The sequence below is a fragment of the Nerophis ophidion genome, linkage group LG17 (assembly GCF_033978795.1).
Source record: "Nerophis ophidion isolate RoL-2023_Sa linkage group LG17, RoL_Noph_v1.0, whole genome shotgun sequence".
In the NCBI taxonomy this organism is placed as follows: domain Eukaryota; kingdom Metazoa; phylum Chordata; class Actinopteri; order Syngnathiformes; family Syngnathidae; genus Nerophis; species Nerophis ophidion.
Genome location: NC_084627.1, coordinates 49,601,249 through 49,623,778, shown reverse-complemented (window position 1 = coordinate 49,623,778; position 22,530 = coordinate 49,601,249). Strand labels below are relative to the sequence as shown.

The following is a 22,530-nucleotide window of genomic DNA, read 5'->3' as shown; positions in this document are numbered from 1 at the left end:
TTTCTTCAAAATAGCCACCCTTTGCTCTGATTACTGCTTTGCACACTCTTGGCGTTCTCTCGATGAGCTTCAAGTACACCTGTGAAGTTACAACCATTTCAGGTGACTACCTCTTAAAGCTTCATGGAGAGAATGCCAAGAGTGTGCAAAGCAGTAATCAAAGCAAAAGGTGGCTATTTTGAAGCATATTTTTCAGTTATTTCACCTGTTTTTGTTAAGTACATAACTCCACATGTTCTTTCATAGTTGTGATGCCTTCAGTGACAATCTACAATGTAAATAGTCATGAAAATAAAGAAAACACATTGACTGAGAAGGCGTGTCCAACCTTTTGGCCTGTTCTGTATGTAAGCCTCTAAAGAGATAGTGTTCCATTAAAGTAAAAAACACATTTAAAATACCATAAACATATACAAAAATTAAAAATGTAGGCATGGATTATCATTAATAAAACCTACAAAAAATACTTAAGTGTTTATTGTTTGTGAGCGAACTGTGGTGTTGAATTTCCCCCAGGGATCAATAAAGTACTTTCTATTCCATCCATCCATCTTCTTCCGCTTATACGAGGTCGGGTCGCAGGGAAACCCAGACTTCCCTCTCCCCAGCCACTTCGTCTAGCTCTTCCTGGGGGATTCCGAGGCGTTCCCAGGCCAGCCGGGAGACATAGTCTTCCCAACGTGTCCTGGGTCTTCCCAACGTGTCCTCCTACCGGTTGGACGTGCCCTAAACACCTCCCTAGGGAGGCGTTTGGGTGGCATCCTGACCAGATGCCCAAACCACCTAATCTGGCTCCTCTCGATATGGAGGAGCAGCGGCTTTACTTTGAGTTCCTCCCGGATGGCAGAGCTTCTCACCCTATCTCTAAGGGAGAGCCCCGCCACCCGGCGGAGGAAACTCATTTCGGCCGCTTGTACCCGTGATCTTATCCTTTCGGTCATGACCCAAAGCTCATGACCATAGGTGAGGATGAAAAATTGAGAGCTCTGCCTTCCGGCTCAGCTCCTTCTTCACCACAACGGATCGATACAGCGTCCGCATTACTGAAGACGCCGCACCGATCCACTCTTCTCTCACTAGTGAACAAGACTCCGAGGTACTTGAGTTCCTCCACTTGGGGCAGGGTCTCCTCCCCAACCCGAAGATGGCACTCCACACTGGAACCATGGACTTGGAGGTGCTGATTCTCATCCTAGTTGCTTCACTAGGCTGCAAACAGATCCAGTGAGAGCCGAAGATCATGGCCAGATGAAGCCATCAGGACCACATCATCTGCAAAAAGCAGAGACCTAATCCTGCAGCCACAAAACCAGAACACCTCAACGCCTTGACTGCGCCTAAAAATTCTGTCCATAAAGTTATGAACACAACCGTCACTTTCTATTCTAAACGCATTCACCGACACATTTTATTTTGAATAAAATCCAAACTAGTCCAAAAGAATTGACCAACCCGTAAAATACCCACACTTGTTTCAGTGATTTTTTTTATTGAGGTGCACTACATTATTTTCAGATGACAAAGCAGAACCGGCTTACATAACGGCAATGATCGGATGCACAAGGAGCTGACCAGGCTTTTGTTCTGTCACATGTTCTTCCAAGACGGGAGGAGCGCACACAAATGTACTGGAGAAACAAGACCACTAATTCGAAGAAAAATCCTGCCAGATTTTCTCCCAGAAGTTGTTAGTTGGCCTGGTAGAGGTGAGACTTAACCAAATCTTATTAGTGGGGGTGTATATACCGTATTTCTCTGACTATAAGTCACATTTTTTTCATAGTTTGGCCGGGGGTGCGACTTATACTCAGGAGCGACTCAGGTGTGAAATTATTAACACATTACCATAAAATATCAAATAATATTATTTAGCTCATTCACATAAGAGACTAGACGTATAAGATTTCATGGGATTTATGGATTAGGAGTGAGAGATAGTTTGGTAAAGGTATAGCATGTTCTATATGTTATAGTTATTTGAATGACTCTTACCATAATATGTTAGGTTAACATAGCAGTTGGTTATTTATGCCTCATATAACCTACACTTATTCAGCCTGTTCTTCACTATTCTTTATTTATTTTAAATTGCCCTTCAAATGTCTATTCTTGGTGTTGGGTTTTATCAAATACATTTCCCCAAAAAATACGACTTATACTCCAGTGCAACTTATATATGTTGTTTTCGTTCTTTATTATGCATTTTCGGCAGGTGCGACTTATGCTCCGGAGCGACTTATGCTCCGAAAAATACAGTGTATAGAACATCATTCGGGCCATTTTTTGGCTCGGCCAAAAGTCCACTGCAGAGGACGCTGGTTTTCAGGAGACTATAGCATCATATTTGACCTCTCTTACTATTAATTCCTGGCTGGAAGCATTTTGTGTGCACTCCCCCTGAGCACGAGCAGTGTACTTCTAGTGCTTCAGTACACTGCCTGAGTAAAACTAGTGGTCCTATAGCGGCAGATGCATGAGTATTCATGCCACGTCCTCATGGAAGGTGACACACTGGTCCGACAAATATTCATTAGTCAAAAACAAGAAGACGTTTGTTCAGCATTGTTCAACTTTGTAGGCTTCCACCGTAAACAACCGAGACACAACAACAACCGTACTTCATTATTTACAACCACAAGCATGTGGCCACCTCGTCTTACTACCATTTGCTAAGCTGCTCACAGGTCAGGAACAGCTAAAAAAAGACTTTAAGGCAGGAAATGATCAGGCGGGTTCACTACTTCACGATGAAGTTACTGCTAAATGATCAGGCGCAGAGTGAGAGCGAGCATGATTAGATTGAGCTGTGCACAACATGAGCTGTAATTGAGTGTTTTTCCAATTGAGACATTTTGAGCAGAAAAATTAAAAAGACATGGGACAAACATTTAATTGTGCGGCACGTGATTCGACAGCGTAGCTCACATGTCGGCGCCACACGCCGGGGTCTGCGGAGCGTTAGCGTGTTCAGGGTCGGCAGCGTTGGATAAATCGCGGGTAAAGGCAGACATCGCGGATGTGATGTCTGTTCAGCAGCCAGGTGAGGAAGCGCTCCAGACCCAGACCGTAACCACCGTGAGGACACGTGCCGTACTTTCTCTGGACGGCACAAACACAGTAGTCAATAAATGGTCTTCTTCCGACTCTTCACAGTATTCAATGAGAAAATGGTGCAAAAAGGCAACCCGTTACCTGATCGGTGTACCAGTAGTATGGTGTGGGGTCGATGCCCTCCCTCTTGTAGCCTTCTAGCAGCTCCTCAGAATCCCATATACGCATGGAGCCTCCCACTATCTCGCCCACATTTGGCATCAAAACATCAACCTGTACATGTAAAGTTGTTCAAACATTCATTTTTTTTATTTACCAAAATGTAGCCCAAATTATGTCCTGTATGGCAGTGTTTTTTCAACCATTGTGTCACGGCACACCAGTCGGGTGTGCTGTGGGAGATTGTGTAGTTTCACCTATTTGGGTTAAAAATAGTTTTTGCAAACCAGCGAGTGCAGCGCAGTGAACGTGCTGCTGAGAAGATGATTGGCTGCAAACTCCCATCCCTCCAGGACCTGTTTTCCTCCAGGACCAGGAGGGATGTGGGTTGGATCACTGCTGACTCTTCTCACCCTGGACACAAACTATTCTCCCCTCTCCTCTCAGGCAGAAGACTACGGTCCATCCAGACCCACACCTCCCACCACCTGAACAGTTTTTCCCCTCAGGCATCAGGCACATGAACAAGAACAAGATCTGATAGCTCAGTTACAGCTCATCTTATTCTATTCTGTGTAATATGTGTTTTATGTTGCACCAAGTAAAATTCCTAGTTTGTGAACTTGTTCTCAAACAATGGTAATAAAAATTCTTCTGATTCAGTAATTATAATCAGCAAATAATGTGCCGTTGTTGAGACCGTGTAATACTCTTCCATATCAGTAGGTGGCAGCATGTAGCTAATTGCTCTCTAGATGTTGGGAACATGTCGTCTCACGTTGATGGTTTGTCGTGAACACATAATGCGGGTAAAAAGATATCTAATGCTTAAACCAAAAATAAACAAAAGGTGAGTGCCCGAAGAAAAGGCATTGAAGTTTAGGGAAGGCTATGCAGAACTAAAACTAAAACTGAACTGGTGACAAAGTTAACAAAAACAGATTACTAGACGACAGCAAAGACTTACTGTGGCAAAGGCAGCATCCACAAAGTACATCAGTACATGACATGACAATCAACAATGTCCACACAAAAAAAGATTGCAACACCTTAAATAGTCTTGATTGCTAAAACAAAGCAAGTGCGAGGAATATCGCTCAAAGGAAGACATGAAACTGCAACAGGAAAATACCAACAAAACAGGAAAAGCCACCAAAATAGGAGCGCAAGACAAGAACTAAAACACTACGCACAGAAAAACGGCAAAAAATACAAAATATGTCAGAGTGTGATGTGACAGGTGGTGACAGTACACCCACTTTGAGACAAGAGCTATATTGATGCATGCTTGGTTATGCTTTAAAGTCATAATCAACAATTACGACAAAGACTTTTTATTGTCTACCAAGTTAAATTTTTTAATGATTTCTGCTGGTGGTGTGTCTCCGGATTTTTTCAAAGAAAAAAATGTAACTTGGCTCAAAAAAGGTTGAAAAATACTGCTGTACAGGAAGTAGTTCCCAAACGTCTCAGTCCTCAATAGGGCTGCAACGATTCATTCATTAAAATTGACTAGAAAAAATATATATTGTAGCGTCCTGGAAGATTTAGTGCTGCAAGGGGTTCTGGGTATTTGTTCTGTTGTGCTTATGTTGTGTTACGGTGCAGATGTTCTCCCGAAATGTCTTTGTCATAAATATTGATGTTAAAGATTTTTTTTAGAATGAAGTTGATGAATCCAGATGGATCTCTATTACAATCCCCAAAGAGGGCACTTTAAGTTGATGATTACTTCTATGTGTAGAAATCTTTATTTACAATTGAATCACTTGTTTATTCTTCAACAAGTTTTTAGTTATTTTTATATCTTTTTTTCCAAATAGTTCAAGAAAGACCACTACAAATGAGCAATATTATGCACTGTTATACAATTTAATAAATCAGAAACTGATGACAAAGTGCTGTATTTTACTTCTTTATCTCTTTTTTTCAACCCAAAATGCTTTGCTCTGATTAGGGGGTACTTGAATTAAAACAAATCTTCACAGGGGGTACATCACTGAAAAAAGGTTGTGAACCACTGCTCTTGAGTATAATACTCAACTGATACACTAACATTTATGTAGGTAGAAATATCACAGATTACTTTAAAACATCTCTGACAATTAAAGCAGGATCGTAATGTAATGCATTTTTTAATGTGTTACCGAGGCAGATGTGATGCTTTTAAAGTGTAGCCAGAACTGTGATTGGTTTGCAAAACGTGTCTTGACATGTTTTGACAAGACTAAATAATTATAAAGATTTCCTGCCTACTGTCTGTCTCTGACATTCCTCTCTATTGAGCTTTTACTCCATCCTACTAAAGCAGTTACAGTAACAATCTACATGTTATGTTATTAATGCATTTAACCGTAATGCACTCCTCCTCCTCTCTGTATGCCAGCCTGCATTCACTCCAGTGATGTCTTCTCACGGCGATTGAAGATAAAATGGTTTTGTATTGGCGGGAGAACAACTTGTCATGGTTTGAATATCGGATATCCATATTGTTACCTTTTCTTTGTGCATTTCTGCTTGCTATTTTCCTGGTACAGATATGTCCGAAAGATCAAAAAGGAGGCATGCGTGTTAATTGCGCAATAAAAAAATGAGTGCCAATATTCACCGTGTTATTATTGCGTTAACTTTGACAGACCTATTGATTATATTTTACTGTACAATCTAATCAAATATAAAAATAACAGGTGCCTTGCTATATACCGATGCAGTAAATGGATATAGAAGAACATACCGACTCCGTGAGGCGTCGGTCTTCAGTGCAGCGCTGCATGTAGAAGGATTTGATCTCAGCAGGGAAACGACAAAGCAGAATAGTTTCATTGATGGCGTCGGTCATCAGCCTCTCCGGGGCCTCGGGGATGTCCTGAGAGATGCACAAATAGAAAGTAAAGATGATCAGGTCTCTGTACTTCTCCCTACATCCATGTACCACTCCCTACAGCAGCGTTTTAAAAAGTCACACATTTTACTTTTTGAAACCGATACCGATAATTTCCGATATTGCATTTTAAAGCATTTATCGGCCGATAACATTGCCAGTCCGATATTATCGGACATCTGTACTTTTTACCTCTCCAAACTCGTAATAGGTGCCGTCGTCCTTCTTGACGTCATGTTCTTTGAGCCACTCGATGGCTTCCGAGTAGTTCATCCTCTTGAATGGTTTCTTGGGGGGTTTGAAGTTCTGAAAATTTCATCAAATATAATTAAAATAAAATTACAAGCAAAAAATAAAACATTTGCAGCTCCTGTGTGGTACCGGGTTGACGTCATAGAGCAGTTGAGCGGCAGGAGATTTCAGAACTCGGTCCACAACGTCACAAACCAAGTCTTCCAGTCTGTCTAGAAGATCCTCAAAGGTTATGAAGGGACACTCTGCCTCAATGTGAGTGTACCTGGATGGGAAATACATAAAATAGGTCATGTGCAAAGTAGGGCTGGGCGATATATCGCAGGTTTGTCTCGGTGCGATATAAAAAATGACTATATCGTGGGTATTCAAGTATACGTTCTCACGCAGTTGCTTTTAGCTGCAGGCATTACACTACAGGCTCTTCTCACTCTCTTATCTCTCCTTGTCACAGACAGAAAGCGCACCTTCCTACATACGTCATGTATGTATACGCCCTCGCGGAGCAGAGAGGTAGCAGCATGGGTAACGTTAGCTGTGATGCTAGCGGAGCCGTGAGAGTGGTAATACGAGAGAAAGAAGCTGCGAATCTGGTAACAAATGAAGGAAGAAATAATTCCCAAGAAAAACAGCAGGGGGTCCATCGCCTGGCGGTGGTTTGGCTTCAAGTGTGAATATGTCAAACAGACAACTGTAATTTGTCAAGTGTGGGGCAAAAGCATTGCTACAACAAGTAGCATTAGTGCTAATATGTAGCAACATTTGAAAAGTCACCTGCTAGAGAATGAAGAGTGTTTACTCTGCATGTCAACATCTCCGCATGTAAACATCTCTATTCGGTGCCACACGCCCACACCATCAAAATGAAGAGGCAAACATTTCCAGATCAACACCGTATGAAAAAAATAGTCAACAACAGGAGATAATGTCCGCAGGAACCTACCACATAACGAAGGACGAACACTATTTGATTTCCTATTATGCAGCTCATTTTTTTTGGGGCAGTTTTTGAAATATCTTGTGTGACATCATGCACAAAATTGCACTTTATTTGTTTTAAACTGTTGTAGTGGTGTTCTGTAAAAAAAGTGCACTTTAATTTAGTGTTGTTTTGATATGTCATCTTAGTGACATCATGCACAAAAGTGCACTAACAGCTTGTTTTAAAATGTCTCTGACAATCTTGCACTTTCTGTTTTGGAAATGACATGAATGTTTGTGCCACTGCTTAATAACTGTTTCATAAATACACTTTTGCTAAATTGACTTAGTTGTGATTTCCCTCTGCATGAAAGTTTAAAAGTAGCATATATTAATGCAGTATGAACAAGAATGTTTTAATGTAGACACAAAGAATCATCATACTGCTGTGATTATATGCATCAAGTGTTCATTCAAGGCTAAGGCAAAATATCCAGATATATATTGTGTATCGCAATATGGCCTAAAAATATAGAGATTTTAAAAAAAAGGCCATATCGCCCAGCTGTAGTGCAAAGATGGTATTTTGATCACAGACAGACGAAATTGTGTTTTATATTCTGTCTCTGTGTTTCTAGGTTACTTTTCAACATTTTAATGTTGATGCAAACCAGTTTCATTGGTCTCTCAAGAGGTAAATAGCAAGCTCACTCAGAAAGGTGCCTGCGGGTGCGGGACTGCTCGGCTCTGTAGGACTGAGCGACGCAGAAGCTATCGCCCAGTGCAGGGATGCATGTCTCCAAGTAAAGCTGGGAGGACTGTGTCAGGTACGCCTGCTCGCCAAAATAGTTGAGGTTAAACAGCGTGGATCCGCCCTCCACCTGAGTCTGCACCAAAGTTGGAGGAGTAACCTGCACAGCAAAACAATCCAATTGCTTGTACTACTTCTTTGATCCTTTTTGCAAAAGTGAAGACCTGACTTGACTTCACCTCGTAGTATCCGCGGTCAAAGAAATGGTCCCTGAAGCACTGCGTAACCGTGGAGCGCACTTTGAGGATCTTGGAGACGTTCTCTCCTCTGATATGCATGTGTCGGTTGTTCAGTTGGACGTCCACGTCGGACTCTTCGTTCAGAAGGTTGTCGGCCCCGCCCGCCGGTGCCAAGCCAATCAGCTCCCAGAAGTCGCAGTGAAGCTCGTGGCCCCCTGGCGCCTGGGAGACAGAATGTTAGCCCCTGAAAAAACATCCTTTGTGTGTTTCTTTTCAACATCCAAACCAATTTTTATAAACGTCAACACTCAGTAATATGCACTTTAGTACCAACCGCTAATCTGACTTTACACATGCACAGGTATTTTGAACTATTTGAAGATTCATGAAATGTTCAAATACATGTTTGTGTGGATGTTGCCCAATCTGCACATATTTCATGAATATAAATATGTTCCCTTTTCTTGTGTGAAAGCAATGCAGTGTTTACCTGTTTTCCTTCAGGAACAGGTGTTACAGTCCCATACAGGGCTACAGTGCTCTCAGTGGACAACAGCAAGCCGTTATAGCACTGGCACTGGAGACAGGAACAAGACGAGTTAGTATGTCCATAATTCAACCTCACATATAACTTCACAGATAAAAAAAAAATGCTTTACATTGACTGCACTTTTTTTATTGTAATTTCAAACTGCGTCAGATAGGATGCAACATGGAGTTATGCTGAACGAAATGTGGCGGTAATTTTACTGTTGGCTTTGGCTTGCCATCAAAGTAGGCCTATGTGATATATAATATATTATATAAATAAAATATTTCAATGGTGGTCCGTGCAGTCAAACTAGACATTTTAGCATGGACAATTTGCCCCTTATTTTCTCGAGTATAGGACAATTCCAGTGAGTGTGGCCAAACATTTTATGCTCCCAAAGAGCAACTCTCAGCTGCAGTCAATCATGTCCACTAACATGAGAAGGTAAGAAGGCTTGGCCTTGTCACAATAAAATAAATCCAAAGAATAATTTAATGAATAAATGCAATAAAACAGTTTTGAATAAATTAATTACACATTAAGTAATCCTAAATCAATTCACAACTAAATGTTGTGAAATTGATTAAATTGATTAAATTTATTAAATTATATTAAAAAAAGAAACATTGATCAATTAAAAAATTAGTCCTACATTTATTCAAAATCAAGACAAAATAAAAATAATAATAATGATGATAATTGTAGAACAGTTCTAATACCGTATTTTTCGGACTACAAGTCGCAGTTTTTTTCATAGTTTGGCCAGGGGTGCGACATATACTCTTTTTGATTGATTGATTGATACTTTTATTAGTAGATTGCACAGTACAGTACATATTCCGTACAATTGACCACTAAATGGTAACACCCCAATAAGTTTTTCAACTTGTTTAAGTCGGGGTCCACGTTGATCAATTCAGAGCGACTTATGTGTGAAATTATTAACACATTACCGTAGAATTATTCATCTCATTCACAGAACAGACGAAGAAAATGTCAGTAATCGTCACACACACGTCAACCAATAAGAATTCGGCGGGGGAGGGTCATGGCAGAAGTGCATTGTGGGTCATGGAATGCTAACTGCTATATGCTATATAGGGAACCTATGGCTCTAGAGCCAGATGTGGCTCTTTTGATGAATGCATCTGGCTCTCAGATAAATCTTAGCTGACATTGCTTAACACGATAAGTAATGAATAATTCCGCTGGTAATCACATTGTTAAAAATAACGTTCAAAATATAAAACATTCTCATGCATTTTAATCCATCCATCCGTTTTCTACCGCACCTGTTCAAGAAATAATGTTATTAAAAATACTTAAAGACTTAATACTCTAAAAATGTTGTTCGTACTTAAAAAATGCACGCATTTAGTTGTATTCAGTGTTAAAAAATATGATATGGCTCTCACGGAAATACATTTTAAAGTATTTGGTTTTCATGGCTCTCTCAGCCAAAAAGGTTGCCAAACCCCTGTGCTATATGTTACTGCCGTAGCTATTAAAGTGGAACATTTCATCGTTGGCGGTAAGTTATAAAAACTGAGAAGGGATGAACAAAATGGCACCGAAAAGGAAATTATGTACTGCAGATCACAAGATGGACGTAGTGAAATATGCAGCAGAAAAGGACAAGAGGAAGCGGCACATACCTTTGGAGTTGGCAGAGTTGTTTAGAAGCCACATGGAGGAAGAAGATTTCATGGGATTTATGGATTAGGAGTGAGAGATAGTTTGGTAAAGGTATAGCATGTTCTATATGTTATAGTTATTTGAATGACTCATACCATAATATGTTAGGTTAACATAGCAGTTGCTTATTTATGCCTCATATAGCCTACACTTATTCAGCCTGTTGTTCACTATTCTTTATTCAGTTTGAATTGCCTTTCAAATGTCTATTCTTGGTGTTGGATTTTATCAAATAAATTACCCCCCAAAATGCGACTTATACTCCAGTGCGACTTATATATGTTTTTTTCCTTCTTTATTATGCATTTTCGGCTGGTGCGACGTATACTCCGGAGCGACTTATAATCCGAAAAATACGGTAAATAAATCGACCATGTAAAGCTCTGACTGGAACAGTAAAATAATCACGAATAATACCCACAAAAAAAATCCTTACAAGACACTAGACAAAACAATTAGACAAATACTCACCAGTTTATCAGACAGCACACACTGGAGAAAACCGGTTCCATCTCTCAGCACGATAAACATCAAATTCTTTCCTGCAGACCAACACAGTCAAGTTACATACATTTGTAAAACTATTTAATACAACAGCCACATCTGACTTTCACTCTCCTCACCTTGCCTCCTAAGGCGATGAATCCATCCAAACACTTTGACTCTCTGCCCCCTTTTTGTTTCAAGAATATTAATTTTAACCTGCACAAACACATTAAAAATTAAGTTTTAGAGGACATTTTTAACTTCTTAAGAAATAGACGCAACTCAATTAACCCCACTGCGGCAATAAGTTGAAACACATTGAAAAAAAACAACATCCCATAAATGCAAGATCTGTGTATAAAAGTGTATATCTTGATTTTTGCTGCAATGCTTATTATGAAAGACAAACCGTTTCCGGGTCGGGCAAACTGGCGTCCTTTACAATAACGATTTTCTTGGCGTCTTCTAGGTTCTTCTCTCTCCTTTCATTGTCTTCTGCCTGTAAAAAAATACAAATCAAATAAGAAATTAAAAACAGCGGTGCACACATTGGAGGTATTGTGACAGGCGATTTGAAGGAGCCTGCGAGAAACAAACCTCCTTTTTATCCTTGGACTCATTCTTGGCTTGCTCTCGGGCAAAAGCCTTCTTTGCATTCTTCATTTGCGTCTTGGAAATCACTGCCCAGCGCTGATAAACACAAAGATATACAAGAAAACAGAACTAGACTTTACCTATATCAATTACAGGTATCACATTTTTTAATGTTGTCCATTTTCAAAAGGTACATGGCACTTTTAACCTGAAACTAAAAGTAGGACAGTTAACATTAATGCAGATGGAAAAAAATAGCTTTTTTGTAATAACATGATGATGTTAAAAGACGTGCTGTCAAATTTGTAATTAAAAACATTTTTTTTTTTTAAATCAGCTTCATTGCACTTTTGAATTTGGATTATTCAAGATTAATCACAGGTTTGAACTCGCCTACATAATTTAAACTAACTTCAAAAAGAACCCAATATTTTGACATACATGCAATTGTATTGTCAGAAAGATGTACAGTCAAGATCATTTGTACAATTAATCGGTGCACATACATGATAATGAGATATTTTTTGTGATTAATCACATTAGTTAACTTGTTATTTTTGACAGCACTATGTAAAGGTTTTTAATTAAAAAGTTAATTGCATCTTATTCAATTATTTCTAGAGTTTCTTTCCTGAAACTAAATAAACCACCATAAATTTATATAAAAAATGGATGATATTTAATCATAAATAAAAAAAATTGAATACTTAGGAACCGTGTGCTTAAACCGATTAAAAATACAAAGCAGTTGGTAGCAGTACAAAATAACAAAGAAGAAGTATTGTGCCGTTAACAATACATTGAATAAGAAGAAGAAATGACAGTAAGAAATGTCGGGGGAAGCAAAAAAATTCCCACTAACCTCATCCTCTTTCTGTGAGTCTACATAGATGGTCGGGAATGGTTCTTTACCGATGAACAGCAGAGCCTGTAAGGGTTGGATCAGAAACACAACCATGGACATCTCAGTAGTGTAGACGTCACTCACATGTACTGCTATTACAAAACTCAAAACCAGTGAAGTTGGCACATTGTGTAAATCGTAAATAAAAACTAAATACAATGATTTAGAAATCCTTTTCAACCTATATTCAATATAATAGACTGCAAAGACAAGATACTTAACATTCAAACTGGAAAACTGTTTGCAAATATTAGCTCATTTGGAATTTGATGCCTGCAAAACGTTTAAAAAAAGCTGGGGAAAGTGGCAAAAAGACTGAGAAAGTTGAGGAATGCTCATCAAACACTTATTTTGGAACATCCCACAGGTGAAAAGGCATATTGGGAACAGGTGAGTGCCAGGATTGGGTATAAAAGCCGTTTCCATGAAATGCTCAGTCATTCACAAACAAGGATGGGGCGAGGGTCACAACTTTGTGAACAAATGCGTGAGCAAATTGTCGAACACTTTAAGAATAACATTTCTTAATGAGCTATTGCAAGGAATTTAGGGATTTCACCATCCAAGGTCTGTAATATAATCAAAAGAATCTGGAGAAATCCCAGTACGCAACATTGAATGCTTGTGATCTTGGATCCCTCAAGTGGTACTGCATCAAAAAGCGACATCGGTGTGTAAAGGATATCACCACATGGGCTCAGGAACACTTCAGAAAACCACTGTCAGTAACTACAGTTTGTCGCTACATCTGTAGGTGCAAGTTAAAACTCTACTATGCAAAGCCAAAGCCATTTATCAACAACACCCAGAAACGTAGTCCGGACCTGTCTCCCATTAGAAATGTGTGGTGCATTGTGAAGCGTAAAATACGACAACGGAGATTCTGGACTGTTGAACAACTTAAACTGTACACCTAGCAAGAATGGGAAAGAATTCCAATTCAAAAATCGGTCCCCTAAGTTCCCAAACATTTACAGAGTGTTGTTAAAAGGAAAGGCCATGTAACACAGTGGTAAAAATGCCCCTGTGTCAACTTTTTTGCAATATGTTGTTGCCATTAAATTCCAAGTTAATGATTATTTGCAAAAAAAATATATATTTTTCAGTTCGAACGTTAAATATATTGTCTTTGCAGTCTATTCAATTGAATGTGAGTTGAAAAGGATTTGAAAATCATTGTGTAATTCGTAAATAAAAACAGAATACAATGTGCCAACTTCACTGGTTTTGGGTTTTGTGGAAAAAATATATATTGTTATCGATTTAGATGTAAGGACAGTTAATCATGTTAAAATATTGTCTGCACAGTTTAAGACGGCAACATTTGATTACGTCTGACAAGAAAGAAATGGTTTCCAAATACAAACATATACCACCGTCTGAAAACAGATGGCGTTCCTCCCAGCCCTCAGGTCTCTTTGAATTTAAAGATCCTCAACAGAAGAACCTCATGACATGACCACTGACCTTGAGGGGAGTCTTGAAGGGTTTCTGCTGGGAGCCATCTCCATCCTGGTCGTTGCCACATTTGTCTGACGCATACAGCTCAACTGAGGAACACATGACAGAATGATTTCAACACAAGTACTCAGCGGAATTTTGTTTTGATTTGAGAGTGTGTTTACAAAATGATGTACTGAAATTAGAAATAGGTCATTTCGTGGGATGTTTATTAAGATGTTGGAGACAGTTGTTGTACAGTGGGAACACTCATAATAGCCACCTGCAATAGAGACTGCACATTAATTAATTAGTCATGTTTCTGCTAGCCTCAAACTAGGGCTGCGCGATATGGCCTTTTTTTAATATCTCCATATTTTTAGGCCATATCGTGATACACGATAGATATCTCGATATTTTGCCTTAGCCTTTTGAATGAACACTTGATACATATAATCACAGCAGTATGATGATTCTATGTGTCTACATTAAAACATTCTTCTTCATACTGCATTCATATATGCTACTTTAAAACTTTCATGCAGAGAAGGAAATCACAACTAAGTCAATTGACCAAAACTGTATTTATTAAACAGTTATTAGCAGGTGACTTTTCAAAAGATGCTACACATTAGCAGTAATGCTACATATTATAGCAACGCTTGTACTGCATGCTTGACTTATTACGGTTGTCTGTTCGACATATTTCCGCTTGAAGCCAAACCACCGCCAGACGATGGACCCCCTTGCTGTTTTTCTTGGGAATGAATTCTTCCTTCATTTATTACCAGATTCTTGGGAATTAATTCTTCCTTCATTTATTACCAGATTCGCACCTTCTTTCTCTCGTATTACCACTCGCATGGCTCCGCTAGCATCACAGCTAACGTTACCCAGTCTGGTACCTCTCTGCTGGGCGAGGGCGTATGAGGTGACAGTTTGTGACGTATGTAAGAAGGTGCGCCAGCTTGTCTGTGAGAAGGAGACACAAGAAGGAGTGGGAAGAGCCTGTAGTGTAATGCCCGCAGCTAAAAGCAACTGCGTGCGAACGTATACTCGAATATCACGATATAGTCATTTTCTATATCGCACAGAGACAAACCCGCGATATATCGCGTATATCGATATATCGCCCAGCCCTACCTCAAACTATTTTTGGAGCTGTTATTCTTTGTTTACTTGGCGTCGTAAGCGTCATTTTTTTATATCTCCGTCAGACTTGACTCAAACCAGTTTGCCAACTTAAATGTGAAACACTTTATGGCAGGACTATTAAACTAAACTGTTCTAGGGAGCACATTTCCAGAAAGCTAAGGACAGGGTGGCCGGGCTTCTCCTTTCACTATTATTCATGTTTTGAGAAACAACCTTCCATGTAGTGGACATTTGTTTCTTTTTTCAGAGCAAAAATAGCCTCGTTTTACAAAACGTAAGGTTTTTCGGAGGTTAAAAAGTCAATGCAAAGATCTGCCAATGTGTTCACAATGGTCGAAACTCTTCTATACAACATGAATGCTCTTGTGTTTTAAGGAATGTGCTGCAAAAATTTCAAGTGTAAGTTTTTACGTGAACTTGGGGGGGGGGGTCTTGGTTTTTCCTATTCAAAATGAATGGGTCATTATTCAAATTTCCACCATTTCCACATTTTTCAACCAATTCAATCAATCAATCCATCATTTTTTATTTATATAGCCCTATATCACAAGTGTCTCAAAGGGCTGCACAAGCCACAACGACATCCTCGATTCAGATCCCACATCAGGGCAAGGAAAAACTCAACCCAATGGGATGACAATTGTAAATAAAGATTTCTCCACATAGAAGTAATCATCAACTTAAAGTGCCCTCTCTGGGGATTGTAATAGAGATCCATCTGGATTCATCAACTTCATTCTAAACATTTCTTCGCAAAAAAAGAAATCTTTAACATCAATATTTATGGAACATGTCCACAAAAAATCTAGCTGTCAACACTGAATATTGCATTGTTGCATTTCTTTTCACACTTTATGAACTTACATTCATATTTTGTTGAAGTATTATTCAATAAATATATTTATAAAGGATTTTTGAATTGTTGCTATTTTTAGAATATTTTTAATAAATATCACGTACCCCTTGGCATACCTTCAAGTACCCCCATTTGAGAACCACTGCTTTAATGCATCCAGCCGAGCATCACAACAAAATTAGGCATAATATGTGTTATTTCCACCACTGTATATATTGGTATCGGTTGATATCGGAATTGGTGATTAAGAGTTGGACAATATTGGGATATTGGCAAAAAAAGTAGGGATGCACCGAAATGAAAATTTGTGGCTGAAGCCGAATAAAATTTAAACGCTTGGCCAAAGGCCGAAGGCCGAACACCGAATAATGAATGCAGTTTTTCACAATTTTTTAAATATTGCATAAATAGCCTAGAATAAATATTTAGACATGCTTTTCAAATAAAGTATTTTTTTATTGAATATTGACATGTTTTTAATATTCCAGTAGCCTTGGCTTTTCAAAAAAAGCACAAAGTTTTTCATTTATATTAGGCCTTCAAACAAAACATGCATTCCAAAAAAAATAATAAAGTGCATTAAAGTGGATAAACCCACAACAAATGAATTATTGTCCTTTTGGCAAAAGTCTGCTTAGCCACAGTAGATAAATGATAAATGATAAATGGGTTGTACTTGTATAGCGCTTTTCTACCTTCAAGGTACTCAAAGCGCTTTGACACTACTTCCACATTTACCCATTCACACACACATTCACACACTGATGGAGGGAGCTGCCACGCAAGGCGCTAACCAGCACCCATCAGGAGCAAGGGTGAAGTGTTTTGCTCAGGACACAACGGACGTGACGAGGTTGGTACTAGGTGGGATTTGAACCAGGGACCCTCAGGTTGCGCACGGCCACTCTCCCACTGCGCCACGCCGTCCCTATATATGATATATGCTAATAACGTAAATCTCAATTAAGTGTGTGCTTGTAACCTCATACACTTATACAGGTACACAACATATCCCAACATCACTGAACGTTGGTTGATTGCGTCACCGCGTCAAAAATTGCGTCACACGCCACTATTCGGCCTTATTTTTAACTCATTCCACCGAAGGCCGAATGTAGCTTTTTTTGCCATATTCGGACGAATATATTCGGTTACCGATTAATCGGTGCATCCCTAAAAAAAATACATTATGGGACATCTCTAAATATAACGACATTTTCTATCATATTACGTAAACGTGGCTGTAAATTAGATAACATTTGAAGTGTGCTGCAATGAGGCGGCGACTTGTCCAGGGTGTACACCGTATTCCGCCCGATTGTAGCTGAGAGAGGCACCAGCACCCCCGCCACCCCAAAGGGAATAAGCGGTAGAAAATGGATGGATGGATGTATTTGAAGTGTATAATGAACAAGTCCGACACTTTAGTAAGTATTAGAATGTGTTCAATCAATCAATGTGACAGACAGCTGTCATTAGTGGACATTCGTCTACACGTCTCTCCTCCTTTACGTCATATTGTGTGTTAGTAAAAACAATCATTTGACAGCACGAAATCACAGAAGTAATTGAATTAAGCCACAAGCTGTAATAAAGGTGTGAAATTAGAGATGATGCAACATCTCCTCACACATGACATCAGCTGCTAGCTCGACAGCTAACATTAGCTTTCCTTCTCATGCTTACCGACGCTCACTTGCTGCAAACCTTCTGTTACATCCGTGGCCATGTTCGTCCAGACGCTCCCCTACTCTGCAAGCTATAAATGTTGTTTTTGTTGGTTTGTTTAACAGCTAAAACGTGAAAGTGGCAAACGCCGGTGATAGTTGTTGTTTCACATCTGACCCGCAACTCACTGCCGGAAGTAGGAAGTCACTGGTAGAAGGCGAGTGCTGATTGGATGCTCGCTCAGTACCGGCGGATCCTATTGGTGGAATTTAGGAAGGCTATTTGAACGCGTCTAGTTTTTGCAATTGTCTGCAAAATATATGTCAAAGTCGTTTTTATTGAGGGCAACATCGCAGTTATAGGGCCTCTTCTAACAATGACTGATTTATCAATAAACATGTATATATATATATATATATATATATATATACACACACACACACACACACACACACACACACACACACACACACACACACACACACACAGAGTCGTGGCCCTTCAATGAAGGGCCAATTGTCCAGGGTGTACTCCGCCTTCCGCCCGATTGCAGCTGAGATAGGCTCCAGCACCCCCGCTACCCCAAAAGGGACAAGCGGTACAAAATGGATGGATGATTTAAGCATAAACATGTGTGTGTGTGTGTGTGTGTGTGTGTGTGTGTGTGTGTGTGTATATATATACATATACATACACACACACACAGTCATGGCCCTGCGATGAGATGGCGACTTGTCCAGGGTGTACGCCGCCTTCAGCCCAAATGCATCTGAGATGGGCTCCAGCACCAAAAGGGACAAGCAGTAGAAAATGGATGGATGGATGGATTTATGAATAAACATATATATATACATATATACAGTCGTGGCCCTGCGATGAGGTTGCGACTTGTCCAAGGTGTACATCGCCTTCCGCCCGAATGCAGCTGAGATAGGCTCCAGCACCCCTTGCGACCCCAAAAGGAACAAGCAATAGAAAATGGATGGATGGATGGTTTTATGAATAAACATGTGTGCGTGTGTGTATATATATATATATATATATATATATATATATATATATATATATATATATATTGTATATATATATAGTCGTGACCCTTCGCTGAGGTGGCGACTTGTCCAGGGTGTACAGGGCCTTACGCCTGAATGCAGCTGAGATAGGCACCAGCACCCCAAAAGGGAAAAGCGGTAGAAAATGGATGGATGGGTTTGAACACGTCTTAAATCTGCAATCTTCTGCAAAATATGTCAAATTCGTTTTCATTGACGGCCACATGGCAGTTATAGGGCCACTTTTAACAATGACTGATTCATTAATGAACATGTATATACACACAGTCGTGGCCCTGCGATGAGGTGGTGACTTGTCCAGGATGTACACCGCCTTCTGCCCGAATGCAGCGGAGATAGGCACCAGCACCCAAAAGGGACAACCGGTAGGAAACGAATCGGATGGATATACAGTCGTGGTCAAAAGTTTACATACACTTGTAAAGAACATAATGTCATGGCTGTTTATAGTTTCTACAACTCTTATTTTACATGTAGGCTTACTTTGAAAAGATGAAGTATTTTATTAACGCATATTATTTCCAGGCTTTCGCAGGCCACATTAAATAATGTGGCGGGCCAGATTTGTCCCCGGGCCTTGAGTGTGAGACCAATATGTAGAGCAACAAACCACACAAGTCAGTACTGGAAAGGTGCCTGGAAAATACATAAGACTGTAAACATAAATATGTGATTTATTTCAAACAATCTCACTCTGTGGGGCGGCATAGCTCGGTTGGTAGAGCGGCCGTGCCAGCAACTTGGGGCTTCCAGGTTTGATCCCCGCCTCGGCCATCCTAGTCACTGCCGTTGTGTCCTTGGGCAAGACACTTTACCCACCTGCTCCCAGTGCCACCCACACTAATTTAAATCTAACTTAGATATTGGGTTTCACTATGTAAAAGTGCTTTGAGTCACTAGAGAAAAGTGCTATATAAATATAATTCCCTTCACTCATATATAATCAATTTCAGAGAAGCAACAATCTGTTTTATTTCCTTTTATTACCCCGAAAGGGACAAATGGAAGAAAACGAGTGGATGGATATTATTTAATGTTATTTTCCTTAATGAAATGATCCTACATATCAGGGGTCCCCAAAATTTTGGACTCGGGGGCTGCATTGGGTTGGAACAATTTGGCCGGGGGCCGGGCTGTATGTATGTGTGTGTACATTATATATATATATATATTTCTCACACACTAATTGACTGAAAGAGCGCGCACTTGCTGCTAATGTCACATTATCGATGAGAAAATGTATTTTTTACAATATGATTGGCCTGAGCGGCTAGGAGACATCGAGAGTAACAAGAGTAAAATGGATAGGAAAGGACAGATTTAAAATAAAAAATAAAAAAAAATAAATGAAAAATTTTTTTTTTTTTTTTTAACTTGGGACTTCCTGTGGGCCGGATTTTGGACGGTGGTGGGCCGTAGTTCCAGCCCGCAGGCCATAGTTTGGGGACCCCTGCTGTAGATTAACAGGAAACAACAGAAATTAACATTGAAAATTCTATACAATTTCTACTTTCAGCAAACAAAACGTTAAGTGTTTAGGGTGGTGTAAAATACCAAAAATTGAACGACAAATGTGCCATTCTAAACATAATCCAGACATACTGCTCATACGTGGCCTTTGTGATCATTTGGCAATGCCCGCAGCCATCAAAACAGCTTATTTAGGAGGATTTCCACACACCTTAAGGACCACTTTTCATGGTTTTCACCGAAGCTCCTGAGCCGTAAATGTCCTTCAGCGCTGACGCAGCAGAGGGAATGAGATGAAATATCCCAGAGTGGAACCAACGATGACGCCCAGGAAGATCCAAGTGTTGTAGGTCATGACGCACAGCATCAGCATGTAGCCCAGCGTCACCTGCAGCACGTGGAGGAGGGTCTGGATCCCATGTCTGATCCAACTGAGGACACAAAGACGGCATTTTTTTTATTGTGTTTAATTCCAATTCAGAACTGTGAGAATTAGTACTGGTTGTTAAAAAGTTGCCCGGATCTGGCTTTTGAATACTGTAGTCCAGTGTTTTTCAACCACTGTGCCGCAGCACCCTAGTGTGCTGTGAGATACAGTCTGGTGTGTCGTGGGAAATTTTCGAATTTCACCTATTTGAGTTAAAAAATATATTTTATATAGTCAGCAAATGATGTGTTGTTGTTGAGTGTCAGTGCTGTCTCCAGCTAGGCAGAGTAACCCTGTAATACTCTTCCATATCAGTAGGTGGCAGCCGGTAGCTAATTGCTTTGTAGATATCGGGAACAGCGGGAGGCAGCGTGCAGCTAAAAAGGTGTCTAATGCTTAACTAAAAATAAACAAAAGGTGAGTGCCTCTAAGAAAAGCCATTGAAGCTTAAGGAGGGCTATGCAGAACCAAACTAAAACTGAACTGGCAACAAAGTAAACAAAAACAGAATGCTGGACGACAGTAAAGACTTACTGTGGAGCAAAGACGGCGTCCACAAAGTACATCCCAACATAACAATCAACAATGTCCCCATAAAGAAGGATAAAAACTACTGAAATATTTTTAAATGTTAATAGAAAGTAGATGCGGGAAATATCGCTCAAAAGAAGGCATGAAAAACTGCTACAGGAAAATACCAAAAAAAGAAAAAAGGCCACCGGAAAAAAGGAGTGCAAGACAAGAACAAAAATACTACACACAGCAAAAAAAGTCCAAATAAGTCAGGGTGTGATGTCCCAGGTCATGACAGTACACCTACTTTGAGACAAGAGCTATACTGATGCATGCAAAGTCGTATCCAACAATTGCAACAACGACTTTTTACTGTCAACTGAGTTTCACTTTGTAATGATTTCTGCTGCTGGTGTGCCGCCGCATTTTTTCAACACAAAAAATGTGCCTTGGCTCCAAAAAGGTTGAAAAACACTTGTCTAGTCTCAAGATGCCATGAAGGGCATTGTGAGTTGCTGCCTGACTCTCCTTGGTCTGAACGCCAGGAGATTTTCTTTGTGCACGTGTCTGGATTAAATTCCTGTGTGACAGCAAGGGTTTATGGCTTCTTTTTTATTGAGCTTTTTCATTTCTGGAGTTCAGGACTGTGCATAAAACACCAACAGGTCTGACACAAATAACAGTTGCCGCACCTTAAAACTGAGTTTTGTTTTTTACGTGAATAAAAACAGAATACAATGATTTGCAAATCTTTTTCAACGTATATTCAATTGAATGGACTGCAAAGACAAGATATTCTGGATGTTGTTGATAAGTGGCTTTTGCTTTGCATAGCAGAGTTTTAACTTGCACCTACTGATGTAGCGACAAGCTGTAGTTACTGACAGTGGTTTTCTGAAGTGTTCCTGAGCCCATGTGGTGATATCATTTACACACTGATATAGCTTTTTGATGCGGTACCGCCTGAGGGATCGAGGGTCACAGGCATTCAATGTTGGTTTTCAGCCATGCCGCTTTTGATTTTGATTGATTGATACTTTTATTAGTAGAGTTCAGTACATATTCCGTACAATTGACCACTAAATGGTAACACCCCAATAAATTTTTCGACTTGTTTAAGTCGGGGTCCACGTTAATCAATTCATGGCTTACGTGCAGTGTTTTCTCTAGATTCTCTAAACCTTTTGATGATATTACGGACCCTAGATGGTGAAATCCCTATATTCCTGGCAATAGCTTGTTGAGAAATTTCGTTCTTATAACGTTGGACAATTTGCTCACGCATTTGTTCACAAAGTGGCGACCCTCGCCCCATCCTTACTTGTGAATGACTGAACATTTCACAGAAGCTGCTTTTATAGCCAATCATGGCACCCACCTGTTCCCAATTAGCCTGCACACCTGTGGGATATTCCAAATAAGTGTGTGATGAGCATTCCTCAACTTTTTCAGTCTTTTTTGCC

General features: G+C 39.8%; 2 protein-coding genes across 6 annotated transcripts in view; both read right to left on the bottom strand.

The window, feature by feature from the left end:
• Nucleotides 1-1,469: 1,469 nt before the first annotated feature.
• Nucleotides 1,470-17,795, bottom strand: nars1 (asparaginyl-tRNA synthetase 1). Its single transcript, XM_061877117.1, has 15 exons — nucleotides 17,603-17,795; nucleotides 13,933-14,015; nucleotides 12,424-12,489; nucleotides 11,565-11,657; nucleotides 11,377-11,466; nucleotides 11,105-11,183; nucleotides 10,953-11,023; nucleotides 8,745-8,831; nucleotides 8,255-8,476; nucleotides 7,976-8,175; nucleotides 6,473-6,608; nucleotides 6,284-6,397; nucleotides 5,945-6,076; nucleotides 3,193-3,324; nucleotides 1,470-3,099 (listed from the first exon to the last, which is right to left on the bottom strand). Exons 1-15 carry the CDS (start codon nucleotides 17,643-17,645, stop codon nucleotides 2,968-2,970), a joined length of 1,680 nt encoding a protein of 559 aa, XP_061733101.1. The 5' UTR covers nucleotides 17,646-17,795; the 3' UTR covers nucleotides 1,470-2,967.
• A 1,826-nt stretch (nucleotides 17,796-19,621) lies between these two features.
• The window catches only part of slc31a2 (solute carrier family 31 member 2), a 9,524-nt gene continuing 6,615 nt past the window's right edge, over nucleotides 19,622-22,530 (bottom strand). For all 5 annotated transcript variants that reach the window (XM_061877112.1, XM_061877116.1, XM_061877115.1 and 2 more), the window contains exon 4: nucleotides 19,622-20,558. In XM_061877112.1, coding sequence (XP_061733096.1) covers nucleotides 20,393-20,558 — 166 coding nt within the window. In that variant the 3' untranslated portion in view covers nucleotides 19,622-20,392. The remainder of the gene's footprint in view (nucleotides 20,559-22,530) is intronic.